The 16,526-nt window shown below is 41.1% G+C and overlaps 1 protein-coding gene across 1 annotated transcript in view; it reads left to right on the forward strand.

The window, feature by feature from the left end:
• Positions 1-16,526, forward strand: part of samd14 (sterile alpha motif domain containing 14) — a 103,382-nt gene that overhangs the window by 53,146 nt on the left and 33,710 nt on the right. The window contains exons 3-6 of the mRNA XM_069904660.1: positions 2,602-2,759; positions 5,363-5,699; positions 8,912-8,999; positions 15,813-15,890. Of these exons, the coding sequence (XP_069760761.1) occupies positions 2,602-2,759; positions 5,363-5,699; positions 8,912-8,999; positions 15,813-15,890 (661 nt within the window). The remainder of the gene's footprint in view (positions 1-2,601; positions 2,760-5,362; positions 5,700-8,911; positions 9,000-15,812; positions 15,891-16,526) is intronic.

The following is a 16,526-nucleotide window of genomic DNA, read 5'->3' on the forward strand; positions in this document are numbered from 1 at the left end:
AATGGATGCTGCTCCTCCAAATTACAGATGGTGTTGGTTTGATGGTACATGAGGCCCTGGACCTCCTGACTACGGAACAGTGCTCCTCCATTTTGTTTGGGCAATAGCCAACATTTTACTCATACCTTAATGAAGAGCTAAAGGCCGAAACGTTGGTTATGTATCTTCATCATTGTTATATAAAGTGCGCTGTTTGACCTCTAAGTTTCTCCAGAATTGTGTTCTTACCTGTAGTAAGAATTTTTTTTTTGAATCATGCACCAGGATACAGGATTAGATCTGCCATCTCTGACCATTTAGATAATCTGGGTTTTTTTAATCTTTCAAGATATATTTTCCCATTTTATCCAAACCATTGAACATCTGATGAATATGATAATTCTCCATTCACTGTATTTTACCAGAGATATTTAACTGCTCTTCTCAGGAAAAAAATGCTATCTCTATCTTTTTACATGTACCATGAATATTGACTGTTTGCGCAAAATGTTCTGTTCAGAATAGGTTCAACACGTGTTATGAATAAACAATGATCTTTATTTACACACAGGTGAATTCACAAAACATCCACACACTGACAGACTAACGTACACAGTACACAGGCACGGTGTACCAAGAAACAAAGGTTTAACTTCTTCAGTAGCCACCACCCACAGGCACAGTGTATCATGTAACTAAACGAGTCCATGCACATGATCCTGATCTCCAGTGTCACCGCTAGCCATTGCTTGGGATCCAAGATGGGCCACTTGCAATCGACTCTCCGGAGCCCATAGCTCGCAACCTGGAGTTAAGCAATGGTGACAACAAACGAACATGTGCATAGGAACAATACACAAAATACTACATATCAGGTGCGAATAAATCACTGCTAAACGGTTGTGCTGTGAGTGATCACAGCAGTGCTTGGCTCTGCGTTTAATCGATGTGCACAGGTGTGCTCTTGGCAACTAGTACCAGTCATCAATTTTTATTCTGGAACTCTCTCTCTCTCTCTCTCTCTCTCTCTCTCTCTCTCTCTCTCTCTCTCTCTCACACCCTCATTCAGTTTGAACATAAATTGCTTCTTTCATCTTTTGAATGTTTGTGGTGTAATCCATTACCAGTCATAACCCTCTTCCACTTAGCCTGGCTGTTTATCTGTTTAAATATTTTATTCTACCTCAGTTCCAGCTTTTTTAAAATTGTAACCACATCTCAGTATTGTTAATAATATCAATGCACTGAAAGAAACAATAGGTCATTTTTTTTTTCTAACACTTGTTTCATTGCAAGATTTTTTTCTTTGCTTCTCTGTTGTACATTGTGTTTCCTCAAATACGTTTTAGAAGCTTCTACACAATAATTTTTTTATTGATTTGAAATCCTTTCTACACTCTACAGTGATTCTGACACCCGTGTGATCAAATGGTATTGTGTCTCCTTGAACAGACTGGAGAACAAGTAACAAAAACAGAGTAATCTTAGATTGGAATATTTTATCTGTTTTTTTCAGGCATCATTATGTGGGCAGCATGGTTAGTGCAGTACTGTTACAGCACCAGCGACTGGGATGCGGTCTCAAAACCTGAGCTGTCTGTTAGGAGTTCTCCCTGTGTTCTCCCTGTCTCCCTGGGTTTCCTCAAGGTGCTGCGGTTTCCTCCCACCGTTCAAAAATGTATCAGGGTTGTAGGCCTATTGGGTGTAATTGGGCGGCACAGGCTCGTGGGCCGAAAGGGCCTGTTACCACGTTGTATGTCTAAATTTAAAATTTTATTCAACTCGACCACATTTGAGTTGTTCCAAAGACTTTCTCAGGATGGTTGCTAAAGCCAGAATTTACTGCCCATTTTTTGTAGTTGAATGGCAAGGTGGACCACTTCAAAAGTCAAATTTACTGTGGGCCAGGTGTCACATATCAGTCAAGTTGAGTAAAGAAGGTGAGAGGGATTCGTATTTTCGTCAAGATTGCCAAGAAGCATTTAATGCACAGTGAAGTTTCTTTGGAGTGTAATCACTGCTGTAAGGAACCATATTGCAAGAGTGAAAGCCCCTTGAAGATCTGTTTGGAGAGGAGGGCTTGATTCTTTTCCTTGAATGACAGTCGAACATTGAATAACAAAACAGTTCCTTCAGCCCATCATGTCTGTGCTGACGATGTTGATCTGACTAATCCCGTCAATCAGCACGTAGTCCATATCCACCTATTTCCTGCCTGTTTATGTGTCGATCTAAATGCCTTCTTCAATGGACCTATCTTATCTGCTTCTAGCAATCTCCTGGCAGTACATTCCAGGCACTTAGCAATCTTTTTGGGCACACACATCTCTCCCTCACACCTTAAATCTATGTCCAGTCGTATTTGATAGTTCCACCCTGGGATAAAGACGCTTGCCTATCCATCCTATCTGTGTCTCTTATCATTTTAAATACCCTATCAGGTCATTCCTTAGCATTGAATGCTCCAGAGAAAACAATCAAGTTCAATTACAGTTATAATTTTCATATTATCTTATGCACTGCAACATTTAGTTTGGTTTAATTCCCCATGGACAATTTTGCATGCTCTTATTATGACTAATACAGTTCTTCCTGGCATTAATATATTTAATGTTGCTGCAGATTTTAATGAGCTGATTCCAGAGACAGAAAGACTCGACAGTAGTTTGCAGAAAGCTCGAGCCCAACTGTCTGTTAAGGCAAGACGGCAGCGACCTTCAAGATCTCGGCTAAGAGATAGCATAAGCTCTACAGAAGGTGATGACAGCCTGGAAAGAAAAGTAAGTCATTATTGTGAGTGTTGAACTGATAATACCACCAGCCTCATCCAACTGTGGGTGGCTTGGTTAGCGCGACATTATTACTGCTCTAGCGACACAGGTTTGGATCCAGCGCTGTCTGTAAAGAGATTGTATACTCTCCTCGTGTCCGTCTGTGTTCCCTCTGGGTGCCCCGATTTCCTCCCACCCGTTAAATAAATGTTCGGAGGTTGTTGGTTAATTGGTGTAATTGGGAGGCATAGATCTTGGGCCAGAAGGGCCTGTTACTGTGCTGTAGGTCTAAAAAAGATTAGATAATTTGGTGAAGACAGTGGGTGATGGAGCATGGCATGCAGAAGCTCTAATTTATGCCGTTAGCCGATCTCAGTCGGCCAATGGCTCGACACTTTAATTGGTCTCAGAGGCCTGTGGTTGGAGATAACTACCAATTATTTTCTGCTTCTGCTTAATGAACCCGATGTAATACCATGTGAATTGAATATCAAGTGAGCACTACCCTGTTATCTATTTCTTATATTTTCTTTCATGACACAGAAGAAAACCATTCTGCCCAATGAGTTGATGCTAGCTCTCAGAGCATTCCATCAGTGTAATCTCCTCACTTCCTTGTTCCGTCTCAGATCCCCATCAATGACCCTGATTCTCTTACGACGGTGCCTGCCATTACAGCCGGCAACCTTCCTACCAGGGAGGTGAGAGAAAACTGGACAACGAGTGGTCATGGGAAAATTATGCAAATTCCACAGAAACAGCATCTGATTGTCAGGATTGAACTAAGATCACTGAACAGGAACTAAAGCATAATCAGTATCAGAATTTATTGTCATGAACATGTCACAAAATTTGTTGTTTTCCGGCAGCGTCACAGTGCAAGCATTTATATCAGTGGTTTTCAAACTTTTTCTTTCTACTCACGTACCACCTTAAGTAATCCCTAAGACATCAGTGCTCTGTGATTAGTAAGGGATTGGTAAAGGTGGTATGTGGGTGGAAAGAAAAAGTTTGAAAACCACTGTTTTAATCGTCCGTCATTGACTCGTTATGTGCACGGTTTCATAACTCCAAAGGGAATGGGCCAATGACAATTTTTCTCAAGCAAAATATTTCAGTAAAATTTGGGTGTAGAGCAGTGGTCCTCAACCTTCCCTCCCCACTCACATACCACCTTACTAATCACAGAGCACCTATGGCATAGAGATTACTTAAGGTGGTATGTGAGTGGAAACAAAAAAGTTGAGGATAGAGGCTGCTTTCTTAAGTTACTGTCTCTTGTAGATGTCCTCGATGGACTGAACACTGGTGCCTGTGATGTCGCAGGCTGAGTTAATGACCTTCAGGAGCTTTTCTTGTCCTGAACAATGGCCCTTCCATACCAGGAGTGATGCAACCAGCCAGAATGCTCTCTACGATACACCTGTAGAAGTCGCTGAGAGTTTTTGGTGACGTGCCAAATCTCTTCATATTCCTTACAAAGTATCCGGAGCATTTGACAGCTCTTGGCTTCAACGGATATAATTTAGGAGAATGAAACATTTCAAATGTTGAAAGGCATGGAAAAATTGGTTGTTTCCCTTGGTGGGAGAATCTAGGGCACGATGGCGCAACTTCAGGATTGAAGGGCACCTGCTTAGAACAGAGATGTGGAGGAAATTCTTTAGCCCAAGGGTGGTAAATCTGTGGAATTTGTTCCCACAGGCAGTTGTGGAAGCCAGTGTATTTATGATAGAGATTGATAGGTTCTCATCATGGAGAGAAGGTCGGGCACTGGGGCTGAGTGGGAAAATGGATCAGCTCCTGATTAACTGTTGGGGCAGACTCAATGGGCTGAATAGTCTATTTATGCTCCATCACCCACTGTCTTCACCAAATTATCTAATCTTTTTTAGACCTACAGCACAGTAACAAGCCCTTCTGGCCCAAGAGCCTTATGGTCTTTTGGCTTATGGGGTGAAATAATAGAAATTCCTGCACATCTCTGTTCTAAGCTGACACCCGAGGCAATCACATTTTCTTTGGCTTGGCTTCGCGGATGAAGATTTATGGAGGGGGTAAAAGTCCACGTCAGCTGCAGGCTCGTTTGTGGCTGACAAGTCCGATGCGGGACAGGCAGACACGGTTGCAGCGGCTGCAGGGGAAAATTGGTGGGTTGGGGTTGGGTGTTGGGTTTTTCCTCCTTTGCCTTTTGTCAGTGAGGTGGGCTCTGCGGTCTTCTTCAAAGGAGGTTGCTGCCCGCCAAACTGTGAGGCGCCAAGATGCACGGTTTGAGGCGATATCAGCCCACTGGCGGTGGTCAATGTGGCAGGCACCAAGAGATTTCTTTAGGCAGTCCTTGTACCTTTTCTTTGGTGCACCTCTGTCACGGTGGCCAGTGGAGAGCTCGCCATATTCTAAGCTGACACCCGAGGCAATCTCATTTAATGTCGTCAAAAGACCAATGGGCAAAAAATGTCAATCAAAGCAATAGAAAAATTGAGATGGTAAGGTAAATTATAAATGGAATAATTGAATATATATCAAACTATCAGAATTTAATCTTATCATAGTAGCCAGAATGATTATAATTTTCTTACAAATCCATTCTGCTTTTCATTTGATAATTTCAGGTATCAGAGAGCATTGGGAGCCCACTGCACAATATGAGATCTCCTTTACATTCCTCCCTCCGAGGCTCTTCTGCATCCTCTGATTCAGTCATCTCTTCAGCATCTCCCTCCCAGCGGGCTGCATCCTTCTCGTTTGATGTGAACACTGTGAGGAGGACGTTCGAAGAAGAAGAGCAGGCATCGAAGGCGATGGCACGTTACCAGACTCTGACCAATGCATCCTCTCAAGAAGCCTTGGGTCCAACTCCGACCAGTTCCCCTTCTAAGTCCTGCCACAGCTCCGACACCTCTCCAGTTTACATGAGGAGGGAGAGAAAAACAGGAAAGCACAGTGAAGGTGTTGTTGCTCTATTTTGAAATTATTTTCCCCAATTTAAGATTGGTTCTCCTTATTGCTGGAGTCAGGTTTGTTCATCATATCAAGCAATACAGAGAAAGTTTATAGATGCCATCTACAATATTGCATCTTAATGTAGAACCATGGATGGAGGTTCACGTTATCCTGAAGTTACAAACACCAATTTTGGATAGCCATAGATTAAATACAAGAAAGCACACATCATGCTATTTAATTCAAAATCCAATGTACATTCGCTACTGCTAACAGCAGAATTTGTTTCCTCTCTCTCTCCATTTTCAGTAATTGTCTTCCTTATTAGACTCAAGTGCTTTTGAAGCCAGTCATTGCAATATTGTGGAGGCATGGTTGCCGTAGTGCAGGGTATCTCAAACTTTTTCTTTCCACTCACATCCAAGTAATCCTATGCCATAGGTGCCATAAGTAAGGGATTGCTTAAGGTGGTTTGTGATTGGGAAGAAAAAGGTTTAAAAACCACTGTTTTAATCGTACCTCATTGACTCGTTATGTGCAGGGTTTCATAACTCCAAAGAAAATGGGCCAATGACAATTTTTTCTGAAGCAAAATATTTCATTAACTATTGAGTCTCGAGCAGAGGTTCTCAACCTTTATACCCCACTCACATACTAATCACAGAGTAACTATGGCATAGGGATTACTTAAAGAGGAATGTGAGTGAAAAGAAAAAAAAACTTTGGGAAACACTGTCATACTGAGTGCTTTTTGTGTAATTTATGACTTACAGACAAAATTGGACATCATTATAATGGAACCTGCTGGTTTCGCAGGGACAGACTCTACCATTTTCTCAGTTGTCCTTGGCAGAGATCATGACAGGTCCCATGTGCACACCAGTCTTGTCAATTGTAGCAAAGGTCAGCCACCTGCTGAACTAATCACTTAACCTATCTACTTATTTAAGCAATCCATTTCAACTCACCATCTATCTCTATCTATCTGCACACTCTTCGCATCCTCTGCTCATCTTGCTTATAATTATATGACATCTCTCACCTTTTTTTTTGCTTTACAATGATTCCTTTCAGGAGCTGTGTGTGAAAGGATGGTGGTGAATTCTTCTGCGATTCCCTATATCTCTGTACATGTGTAAAATAGGCCCTGTAAGGCCAATATCTCATTCAAACTCTGAGTCAGAGGGAATCCACACCAAAATAATTTATGTTGCCAGACCCACATTATTTTTTTCAATGCATTCATATTACATCTATTTGTAAAGTGAAAACACAGTTTTCATTCAATTATTGTGCCTGATACTAGTTTGGTTTTAGATTAAAAACTTAGATGAAAATTAATTGTTGCACAGGCACTCTGTTCAAGGTAAGGGAATTAGTTTCAGTGAAGGGAGTTAAAGTTTATTGTCTGCAGTTAAGCAACAAAATCAGCCCAGAGACCTTTAGTTGCCTAGAGTGGACTATCATTAATTCAGTCTGCGTTGCAAATGTTGTTTAAACGGGAAAATAATGATACTGAGACTATTGTCCATAGATTGCTCAATGTATATATGCACTGAAATTCTTACTCGCTATAGCTGAAGATTTTACTACAATGGAACAACTAAAAACAAGAAGTCAAGGAGGTTATGCACTTCCTTACTAATTGCACTGGGCTTCATTTTAATGCTCTCACTGCCATCTCATGTCCTTCTCCTCCATTTTAAGCAGTCATGGGCCAGACAGTCTTCCATTAAGCAGGAGAATTGCTCATCAATCCCTAAACATTCTCGAATTCTTTCCTCTGTGCAAAGGCAATATTATGCCGTGATGAAAGTTGGAAGAGAATGTCCAGAACGAATGTTTGGTGTCAAGCATGAAGATCGCAAATTGCATGCTACAAATTATATCTTGTATCCATCTCTTCACCTCACTGCCACCAACTTTAATTAATTCTCCTTTTCTAATAATGGTATTTCAAACTGAATGTGTACCTGCAAGCACATCGTACACCTGCTTTTGTTGAAGGAGATATCTGTGCTGACATCTGAAGTTGCCCCTTCTCTGGAAAGTTCAGGTTTGTGGTCATGACTGAATAGTCCCTTGGAGACTTCTCTCAACATTTATCATTTCAAAACCAACCATACACAACCAAGGGCTGTATTCATCATTGCATCCACAGAGCAATCATGGAGGGGTTTCTCAGCTGCACAGCATTTTGGGAAGTCAGGTCCATCATCACTTTTTCCCATGGTCTTTATAAATTGTGCACTATATAGAGCTATCAACTTTCCCATTCTGTTTAAAAGTTGTCCACTATTGCTATTTGTTTCCTCTCTCTCTCTCTCTCTCTCTCTCTCTCTCTCTCTCTCTCTCTCTCTCTCTCTCTGTCTCTCCCCCACTGCGACTTCCCCACAGCAAAGTTTATGCCTTTATTTCAATCTTTTCTTCCTTCACGTTCCTGCACTCATGCAAAAACTTGGGTCATTTCTATCCCAGAATGCCATTGCCTGTTCTACACTTGCCTGATTGCAATGACGGCATCTGAAGAGGACAGGGATTGGTCTGAAGATCGAGGCAGTCTATCTCCGTCGTGAGAAGACGTCATCTCACTCCGGCGTTGGGAAGATTTTCCTTTCACACTGGACCCTTTTTATGGGCTTGTTTGGCCATTACTTCCTGGGACCAATTGCAAGTGTGAAAGGGGCTAAAGTTATCCTGCTTCAGGTTAATGATTTTTCATCAGAAATCACAAATGTTTCCCTTTCGGGTCTTCTGGAGGATTGCCATATCTTTTCAATTAATCTGATCAAGTTTTTAAACTCAGTTTGTTTTGCATTTTAATCATTTGGAACCAAATCATTTGACATTGCCTCTGAGATTAATGAGATACCACTGGAGAGCATCATTATTTATGAACTTAGTAGTGTCTCGCCATTAATTAAGAATATAAAAAGACCATAAATAATTATCAACTACCTTCACGGTTAGTTTTCGATGAACCATCTTGGTGCATTGTCCGAACTGATTAATTCCAGCATGACATGGAGTCACAATAATTTATGGTTGTATTGATAAATCAAAATGAAATGCCCACCTTCTTACAAGATAGATATTCATGGTTCCTGTGCTAGTAAGTGTGCGACAGAAGAATTGGGGAAGGGCATTCTAACGATGTTTTCTCGATGTTGTCACAGTAGCCCTCTTGTTTTACTTGCATTTTTGTGCCATATGTTCAGAGGGGAGTAAAGAAACAAGCCCAGCTGAACCAGCAAGTCCCACGGTTGGGTTAGACAGAAAGACAAGACGGAAATTTTTGGACCTTGGGTAAGTGTGGCTTTTTAACAATAAAATTAATGTATTGTCCATCAGAAAGTAACAAGCAAAAGGGCTATATTTAAGCATTTTTTATTCTGCCACTTGCAACTTAAGTGACAAATAATTAAAGACCATATCCATCATGCCAAATTGTTCAAATAGCAATTTTTTTAGTACAAAGGATTAAACGTCAATTTTTGAAGTATCGTTCTTTATTCAGTCACAGAATGTAAGCATCATCAACATAGTTAACACATGTTACCTGTTTCTATTAACTCTTGAACTGAGTGCTATCAAAGACCATGGCACAAGTAACGTAGTTAACGTAGTTAACGTAGTTGCAGCGCCAGCAGTTGGCACGGGGGTTCGAATCCGGCGCTGTCTGTCAGGGGTCTGTACATTCTCCCCAAGCCTGCGTCGGTTTCCTCCTGGTGCTCCGGTTTCCTTCCACTGTTCAAAATGTATCGGGGGTTGTAGGCCAATTTGGTGTAATTGGGTAGGATGGGCTCATGGGCTGAAAGGGCCTTACCATGCTGTATGTCTAAATTAATTAAAAACCAATGTTGCAGGTATGGAGTCAGTTAAGGGCAGGGTGGGGAAGGATGGAAGATTTACTTTGTAGATTTGATTGGATTTTAAGCAAATTTAGTTATGTTGTGGTTACTATAATCAGAACTAGGTTTTTTAACTCAAGAATGCATTTAATTTATTTTTAAATACAGCGGGATTAAAAATTAATTATTTCTGCATGGTTCTTGCAGGTTTTGATGGACGTTTAATTAAATTGTAAAATAAATATTCTTAGCCTTGCGTGGTTGTGTAAAAAAGACAATAATGAGTTAACAGAATGTTTTGCAGACCACTGAAGTCATGAAATTCATGACACAGTTGTGAGTACTTCTAACTCTTCCAGAAATGGGGCGGAAATGTCTGATCGGGCAGGTGGTATCTGAGGTGGTACTCTCCTCCTGATCTTAATACAGTGCTTTAGTGCACTGCCAAAGCATGGATTCCAGATTCTCAATGCTCCACACCACTTTGATCAGGCATCAAGGAAGAGAAATGGGATGGTTCCATTTCTTTAGGGAACCTTGAGCACATCCTCGAAACATTCCCTCAGCCCATATGATAATGTATTCCTGTAACTGAACTGAAAATCAAGTGGTCCTTTCATGTGTCTGTGGTGGAGTGTCCAAATGGTATGGTCTGCCCAATGGAGGTGACAAAGTATAATGGGGTGCTGAGTGTAGGGTTTGTTAGCTTGTGAGCGGACACTATATAGGTTCTCATATCCTACAGAGTGTGGAGAGAATTGAACTTGTATCTCCGGATTATTTGCCCAGGTTTCTCGATAGTTCATGAGTTGAGGTGAAGGCAATTTCTAATAAGAGAGAAAAGTTACAAGAGGTCTACGAGGAGAGTGAAATTCACAAGGAAATGGTAGGTCCACCCACTTTACACTCCCAGGAATTCTTTCATGACTTTAGTGGAGGATAAAACATTGGCTCAATTTAGTCCACCCAGGACGAGGAAAGTTCCGTTTTCAATTCAGTTAATTCTCCATCAAAAGTTGTTGCAGCTAAAATCCTTTATTTTCATCAGCTCATGGTCAACTTTTTACATCCTTTAATCAAGTACAAACCAGTTAATTCCGTGTCAACCATCTCAGATACAAAAGTTTAACTGCAAGAATAATGTTAAGTTTAATGTAAGTTATCACAGTTTGGTGCTCAGGCTACATTTTTATACAAGGTTTCAAGTGGGTCTATCATTTGTTCTGTGAATCCATATAATCTATTTATAATCGGAGTCAGAAATAATCCTCATATTTTCCCATAATTTCCAATCTATGCCATCATCATAGACCACAAACACATTGCTCACATTTAGAACATCAAACATTACAGCAGAGCACAGGCTCTTTAGCCCATGATGTTGTGCCAACCCATGAAAACCTACTCCACAACAATCTGATTTTTTTCCTACCTCACACCCATAATTCTCTATTTTTCTTACATCCTTGTGCCTATCTAAGAGTGGCCCTATGTACCAACCTCCACCACCACCCTCGGCAAAGCATTCCAGGCATTCACCACTCTTTTATTTTAACATTTCATTTAAGAATTTTAAAACCACATCCATACATTTTTTAAAATATGAAAATGAAAACAAAAAAAATCCCTCTCACCCCCCCCCATCCCCCCCCCCCCCCCCCCACTCACTAATCTTTAATTAATAAAAGGAAAAGAAAGGAAATTAGGAGAATGTCAGTAACAATTATTAATTCAATACAGATAATAATAGAGTTGCCAACGAGATGGGTCCCCAAGAGTCTCTTACACCTTTAAACTCTTTGGTAAGGGGTAACTATAGGTTGTATGTGAGTGGAAAGAAAAAGGTTTAGAACCACTACTCTGTTATGTCACCTCTCATCCTTTGTGGCTTCAAAGAGAAAAGCCCTAGCTTTGTCAACCTTGCTTCATGTGACATGTTTAATCCAAGCAACATCCTCTCCAAAGCATCTGCATCCTTTATACTTTGGTCAACCTGAGTCTTTCTGTTTGGAAAAAGATGCAGAGACACTTATTAACTTGTGTTCTAAAATGATAAATTAGATGACATTGACTTGAAATTAATTGTTCAATCATATTCCATAGATAGCTTTCAGTTTGAGCAAATTACTCCATTGAAACTCCCCTAAATTTTTCTCCCTTTTTAAAGATTTTCCCAAAATAAATTTTTTCAAAATTTTACTTGTTGCATTGCTGATTGGGATATATGATTCTGGAGAACATAGGTCTAAGGTGAGAAGGGAGAGATTTAAGAGAGAACTGCCTGGAAACTTTTTCATTCAGAGACTGGTCCATAACTGAAACTATAGAACATTCAAAGGACATTTGGACAGATATTTGGATAAGTAGGGGTTAGATGGATATGGGCCAAATGCTGACAAATAAGACGAGCCCAGTGTGCCATTGTGGTCAACATGAACCTGTCGGGTCAAAGGGTCTTTTCTGTGTTGTTTGATTCACACACCATTCAATCCAGTCTTGCTGCTCAAATGCTTTTAATTTTGTTTCTGAAGATTGGTTATAAATAAGGGTTGAAAGCCAATGCAGGTTGTCGACCTTGTGGAACAGGAGTAATCTACAGTTTATAATGAGCACGATTGGATTCTGTTGGAAAACTATGCACCTTCTGTTCCCTTTGACATTCCTGTCAAAACGTTAACTGCCTTTTACTTCCTGTGAATGTTGTTGAGCTTCTCCAGCACCTTCGTGTCCTGCAAAACAAATACTGGATTTTGTCATTTATGTGGGAAGCCATAGAAAATTTGCTTAGAAAATTCACCGATTTGCCAGCAATAATAAGCTTCTGCATGATCTGATTTCCAGACCAGTACTTATTGGATATTTAGTTCTAGTCTTATCATTTAACAAATATAAACAATAAGTAAAAGTTAACGTCAATACAGAGAAAGAAATAGAGAGGGGAGTCAACTTAATAACAAGCTTTGCCTTAGTTGAAAATAAATTAAATAACTCAAAATAGAGATCTTCAGCACAGTCTAGTCCCTTTGGCCCACAGTATTGTGCTGGCCTAATAACCTACTCTAACAACTGCCTTGAATTTCCTTGCTGCATAACCTTCCACTTTTTTCAGTTCCATGTAAATAGTTTCATTAAAAAAACCCTAATCTTCCTGCCCCCACCACTGTTACCGGAAGCGCATTTCTTGCACCCCTCACTCTCCACGTGAAAACTTACACGCTCTTGTGTTAGCCATTTCAGCCCTGGGTAAAAAGTCACTGAGCATCCACATGATTATTGCTTGTCATCGTCTTGTACACCTCTGATCCTCCTTCGCTCCAGAGAAAAGATCAAGTTCCCTCTACCTATCCTCATGAGGCATGCTCACCCACCCAAATAATATCCTTGTAAATCTCCTCTGCACCCTCACTATAGTATCCACATCTTTCCAGTAATGGGGCGACCAGAACTGAACACAATATTCCAAGTGAGGTCTAATCAAGGTCTTAGATAAGCTCTTGAATTCAATTCCATAGTTAATGAAGGCCAACACACCATACGACTTTTTAACTACACTATGCAGCAGCTTTGACACACACCCCAAGATCTGTCATTTTGTCCACACTTCTCAAAGTCCTCCCATTAACATGGGACTTTGCTTTCCAATTTGAACTACCAAAATGAACCACTTTGCACTTTTCTGGATTAAACTCCATCTGCTTCTTCTCAGCCCAGCTCTGCATCCTATCAATGTCCCTTTGGTAACCTCTGGCTACCCTCTAGGCTATCCACCACACCACCCACTTTTGTGTCATCCACAAGCTTACTAGCCCATCCTTCCTTGTCCGGGTCATTTATAGAAAATGAGGAAGGGTCCCAGAACAGATCCCTGAAGAACCTCCAGACATATTCAAATTTATGCCTGAAATAGAAAATGCTAACCACTGTAAATGTATAGGGGGTTAAAATTCTGATCAGTATCATTGAACAGTCCAGATTATTTCCACAGTACAAATTAGACAAACTTCAGAAACCTAAAAACTATCAATGCTGGAATATTGAGTAAACATATGCTGTTCTTGGCCCCAAAGTAGATAAAATGGAAATCCCCTGCACATCTAATGCTTTGCAGTATTTTGTGATGCAAGCCTTTTTGTGGCTCAGATCACTGAAGAATTATTAACATTCTTACAGATTAAGTGGCTCATTAACTGCTTTGCAAATGTAGAGGGATCATATCTGGAGCTATACAAAATAATGTAGAGCAAATTAAAATAAAATCCAAAATGAGCGAATTTCACATTAACTGTCTTCCTCTTTTGACCTGAATAAATGAGTGCTGGTGAAAAAATAAAGTGCAACAGAGCGGATAGCTGCAGGCCATAAATGATTAAATGGGAAATCAAGAACCAAATTATAGATAGAAAAATATTTAGCATGAGGACAGAACGTGGGATCAGGTTATTGCGAAAGACCAAAGATTTATAATTAACATCAGAAGAAAGTAAAGCACCTCCAAAGACAGTCATTCTGATTATCCGAGACAAATATCAAATTATTGGACACAATTAAACAATTATAATGTTCTAGATTTCAATATGCATTGTCAGTCCTCAGGAAAATAATATTTCAGGTTCAGAAAACTGTCAGTCATGCCACAAGGCTTCCTTATTTACTAAAAGAGTCAAATCTTGTAAAAAAAACAATAAGGTTGGGCCAGGCTTTTCGAAAAGCCTCGGTTATATTCCATTCTGGGCACTGCACTTTGGAAAAGATGTCGTCCTTGAAGAAGCTGTAGAAGGGATTTGCTGGGGGGGCTGTGTGGTTGGGTAAAGTTAAGGAGAGACCTTCTCCCCAGAGCAAATGATGATATCAGGAGATGTGTTCATGGTCACTCATATTTCTGATAGAATTAATAAGGGGAAAAATCCTTGGATGCCAAAGATTGATTGAAAGCAACTGGTCAAAGGGGCAACATGAGAGAAAAGTCAGTTGTCAGACATCGTAACAGAAGTGGGTTTGAAGTAAAGCACGAAAGTCTGCAGACACTGAGGGTGAAGTAGAAAACACGATGCCAGAGAAACTCAGGAGGTCAAACAGCATCTTTTATGTACCAAAGATACATAACCAACATTTAGGGCTTGAGCCCTTCATCAAGGTATTAACAAAATGTGGGCAGATGTCCGAACACAATGGTGGAGGCGGGGGTGTGCGGGAGGGGCAGGGTGAGAATCACAGACAGGAGGCAACAGATGGATAAGGGAGGGAGGGCACAGTGGCAAGCAAAGGGAGGGAGGATGCAGAGGGAGAGGGCTGAAGAGCTGGAAGAAAGAAGACAGAGGGATAGAGAACAGAGAGTAGGTTAGCAGAAACCAGAGACAATTATGTTAATGCCATCTGACTGGAGAGGGCCAAGAGGTAAAATTGATTGTTAACACTTCGATTTACAGGAGGTCTTGGACAGACACGGTGGAGTGGGAGAGGGGTGCAGAACTGAAATGTTTGGACACTGGGAGATCCCTGTCACTGATGCAAACAGAGCCAAGGTGCTGCAACCAGTCTCTCTGATGTAAGGAAGGCCACAAGAGGAGCACGGATGCAGCAGATGACTCCTTCACATGGAAGGACTGCTTTGGGGTTCCTGATGGTGGCAAGGCATGGGCGAAAGTGGGCCACTTCCTGCAGCCACAGGGGAAGGAGCCAAATGGGGCAATTAATAGGGAGGGATGAGTGGGAGGGAGTCACGGAGGGAGAAGACGGAGAGAGTTGGAGATGGGTTTTGTGAAGGTGGGTGGGTGAGGGTGCCAGGAACCAAAAGGGTAGGTCAACAATATATGAGCATATGTACAAAATTCTACAGGTTCTACAGTTACTGAGCCCATGCCAACCATCAAGCATTCATTTTGAATTAATCCCACCACAAAATGTGTATAATGGATGCATGCGTTTAAAATATATGTCCAATAATTATCTAATTTAAATTCTTGCATACACCTCTTTCCGAAACTGACAGTGCAGGAAATAGAATTGAATGATAACTTTCAAACAGAAGACTAATAAGTGTCTGAGGAGTAAAACATAAATTGCTCTGGGGCAAGCTCAGGGAAGTGGGACAAATCTGACAGCCCTTTCAATGAGCTGACACCGGGATAAGATGCAAAGCGTTCTCCTTACCTTCTGCTTATCATCTTGTATCTTAGAGATATAAACTCAATCAAATTGATATGCTGCAGTCTTACTACTGAGCATTTCAAACGACTGGAGTTTGTAATAAATGCCTGCACCATTACAGGGTACAGCTACGAAGATCCTCATCCCCCAAAGGAAGAAAAGAGGAGAACACAGCTAACAGATTGTCTACTGGCAGCAGGTAAAATCAAGCCATTGTTTGTCAGACTGCCATTAATTTGTCACACATCTGAAGGGGTTTTGGATTTAAAGTGTGACTCAAGATTGTTTCATGTGATTACTAGCATTCTCCTGATGTACTCCATCCATTTCACCTTCAATCAATTACATGTCCCTCTTTGGAAAACAAGCGTGCTGTTTAACTGATAGAATGATCCTTATTCTCCCTGCCACCTATCACTGTATATAATCGTATATGATGCGATCGATGAAGTAAACTTGATGCCTGAATGACCTAATTCTTCTGCTAGGGCATATTGCCTTGCAATGAATAACAGAATATGTAGCACACTGCAGGCCCTTTGACCCACAGTGCTGTGCCGACATTTTCTCTCTTTGGCTTAGCTTCGCGGACGAAGATTTATGGAGGGGGTAAAATGTCCACGTCAGCTGCAGGCTCGTTTGTGGCTGACAAGTCCGATGCGGGACAGACAGACACGGTTGCAGCGGCTGCAGGGGAAAATTGGTGGGTTGGGGTTGGGTGTTGGGTTTTTCCTCCTTTGCCTTTTGTCAGTGAGGTGGGCTTCTTCAAAGGAGGTTGCTGCCCGCCGAACTGTGAGGCGCCAAGATGCACGGTTTGAGGCGTTATCAGCCCACT

Source organism: Narcine bancroftii, chromosome 12 (assembly GCF_036971445.1).
Source record: "Narcine bancroftii isolate sNarBan1 chromosome 12, sNarBan1.hap1, whole genome shotgun sequence".
Taxonomy (NCBI): Eukaryota; Metazoa; Chordata; class Chondrichthyes; order Torpediniformes; family Narcinidae; genus Narcine; species Narcine bancroftii.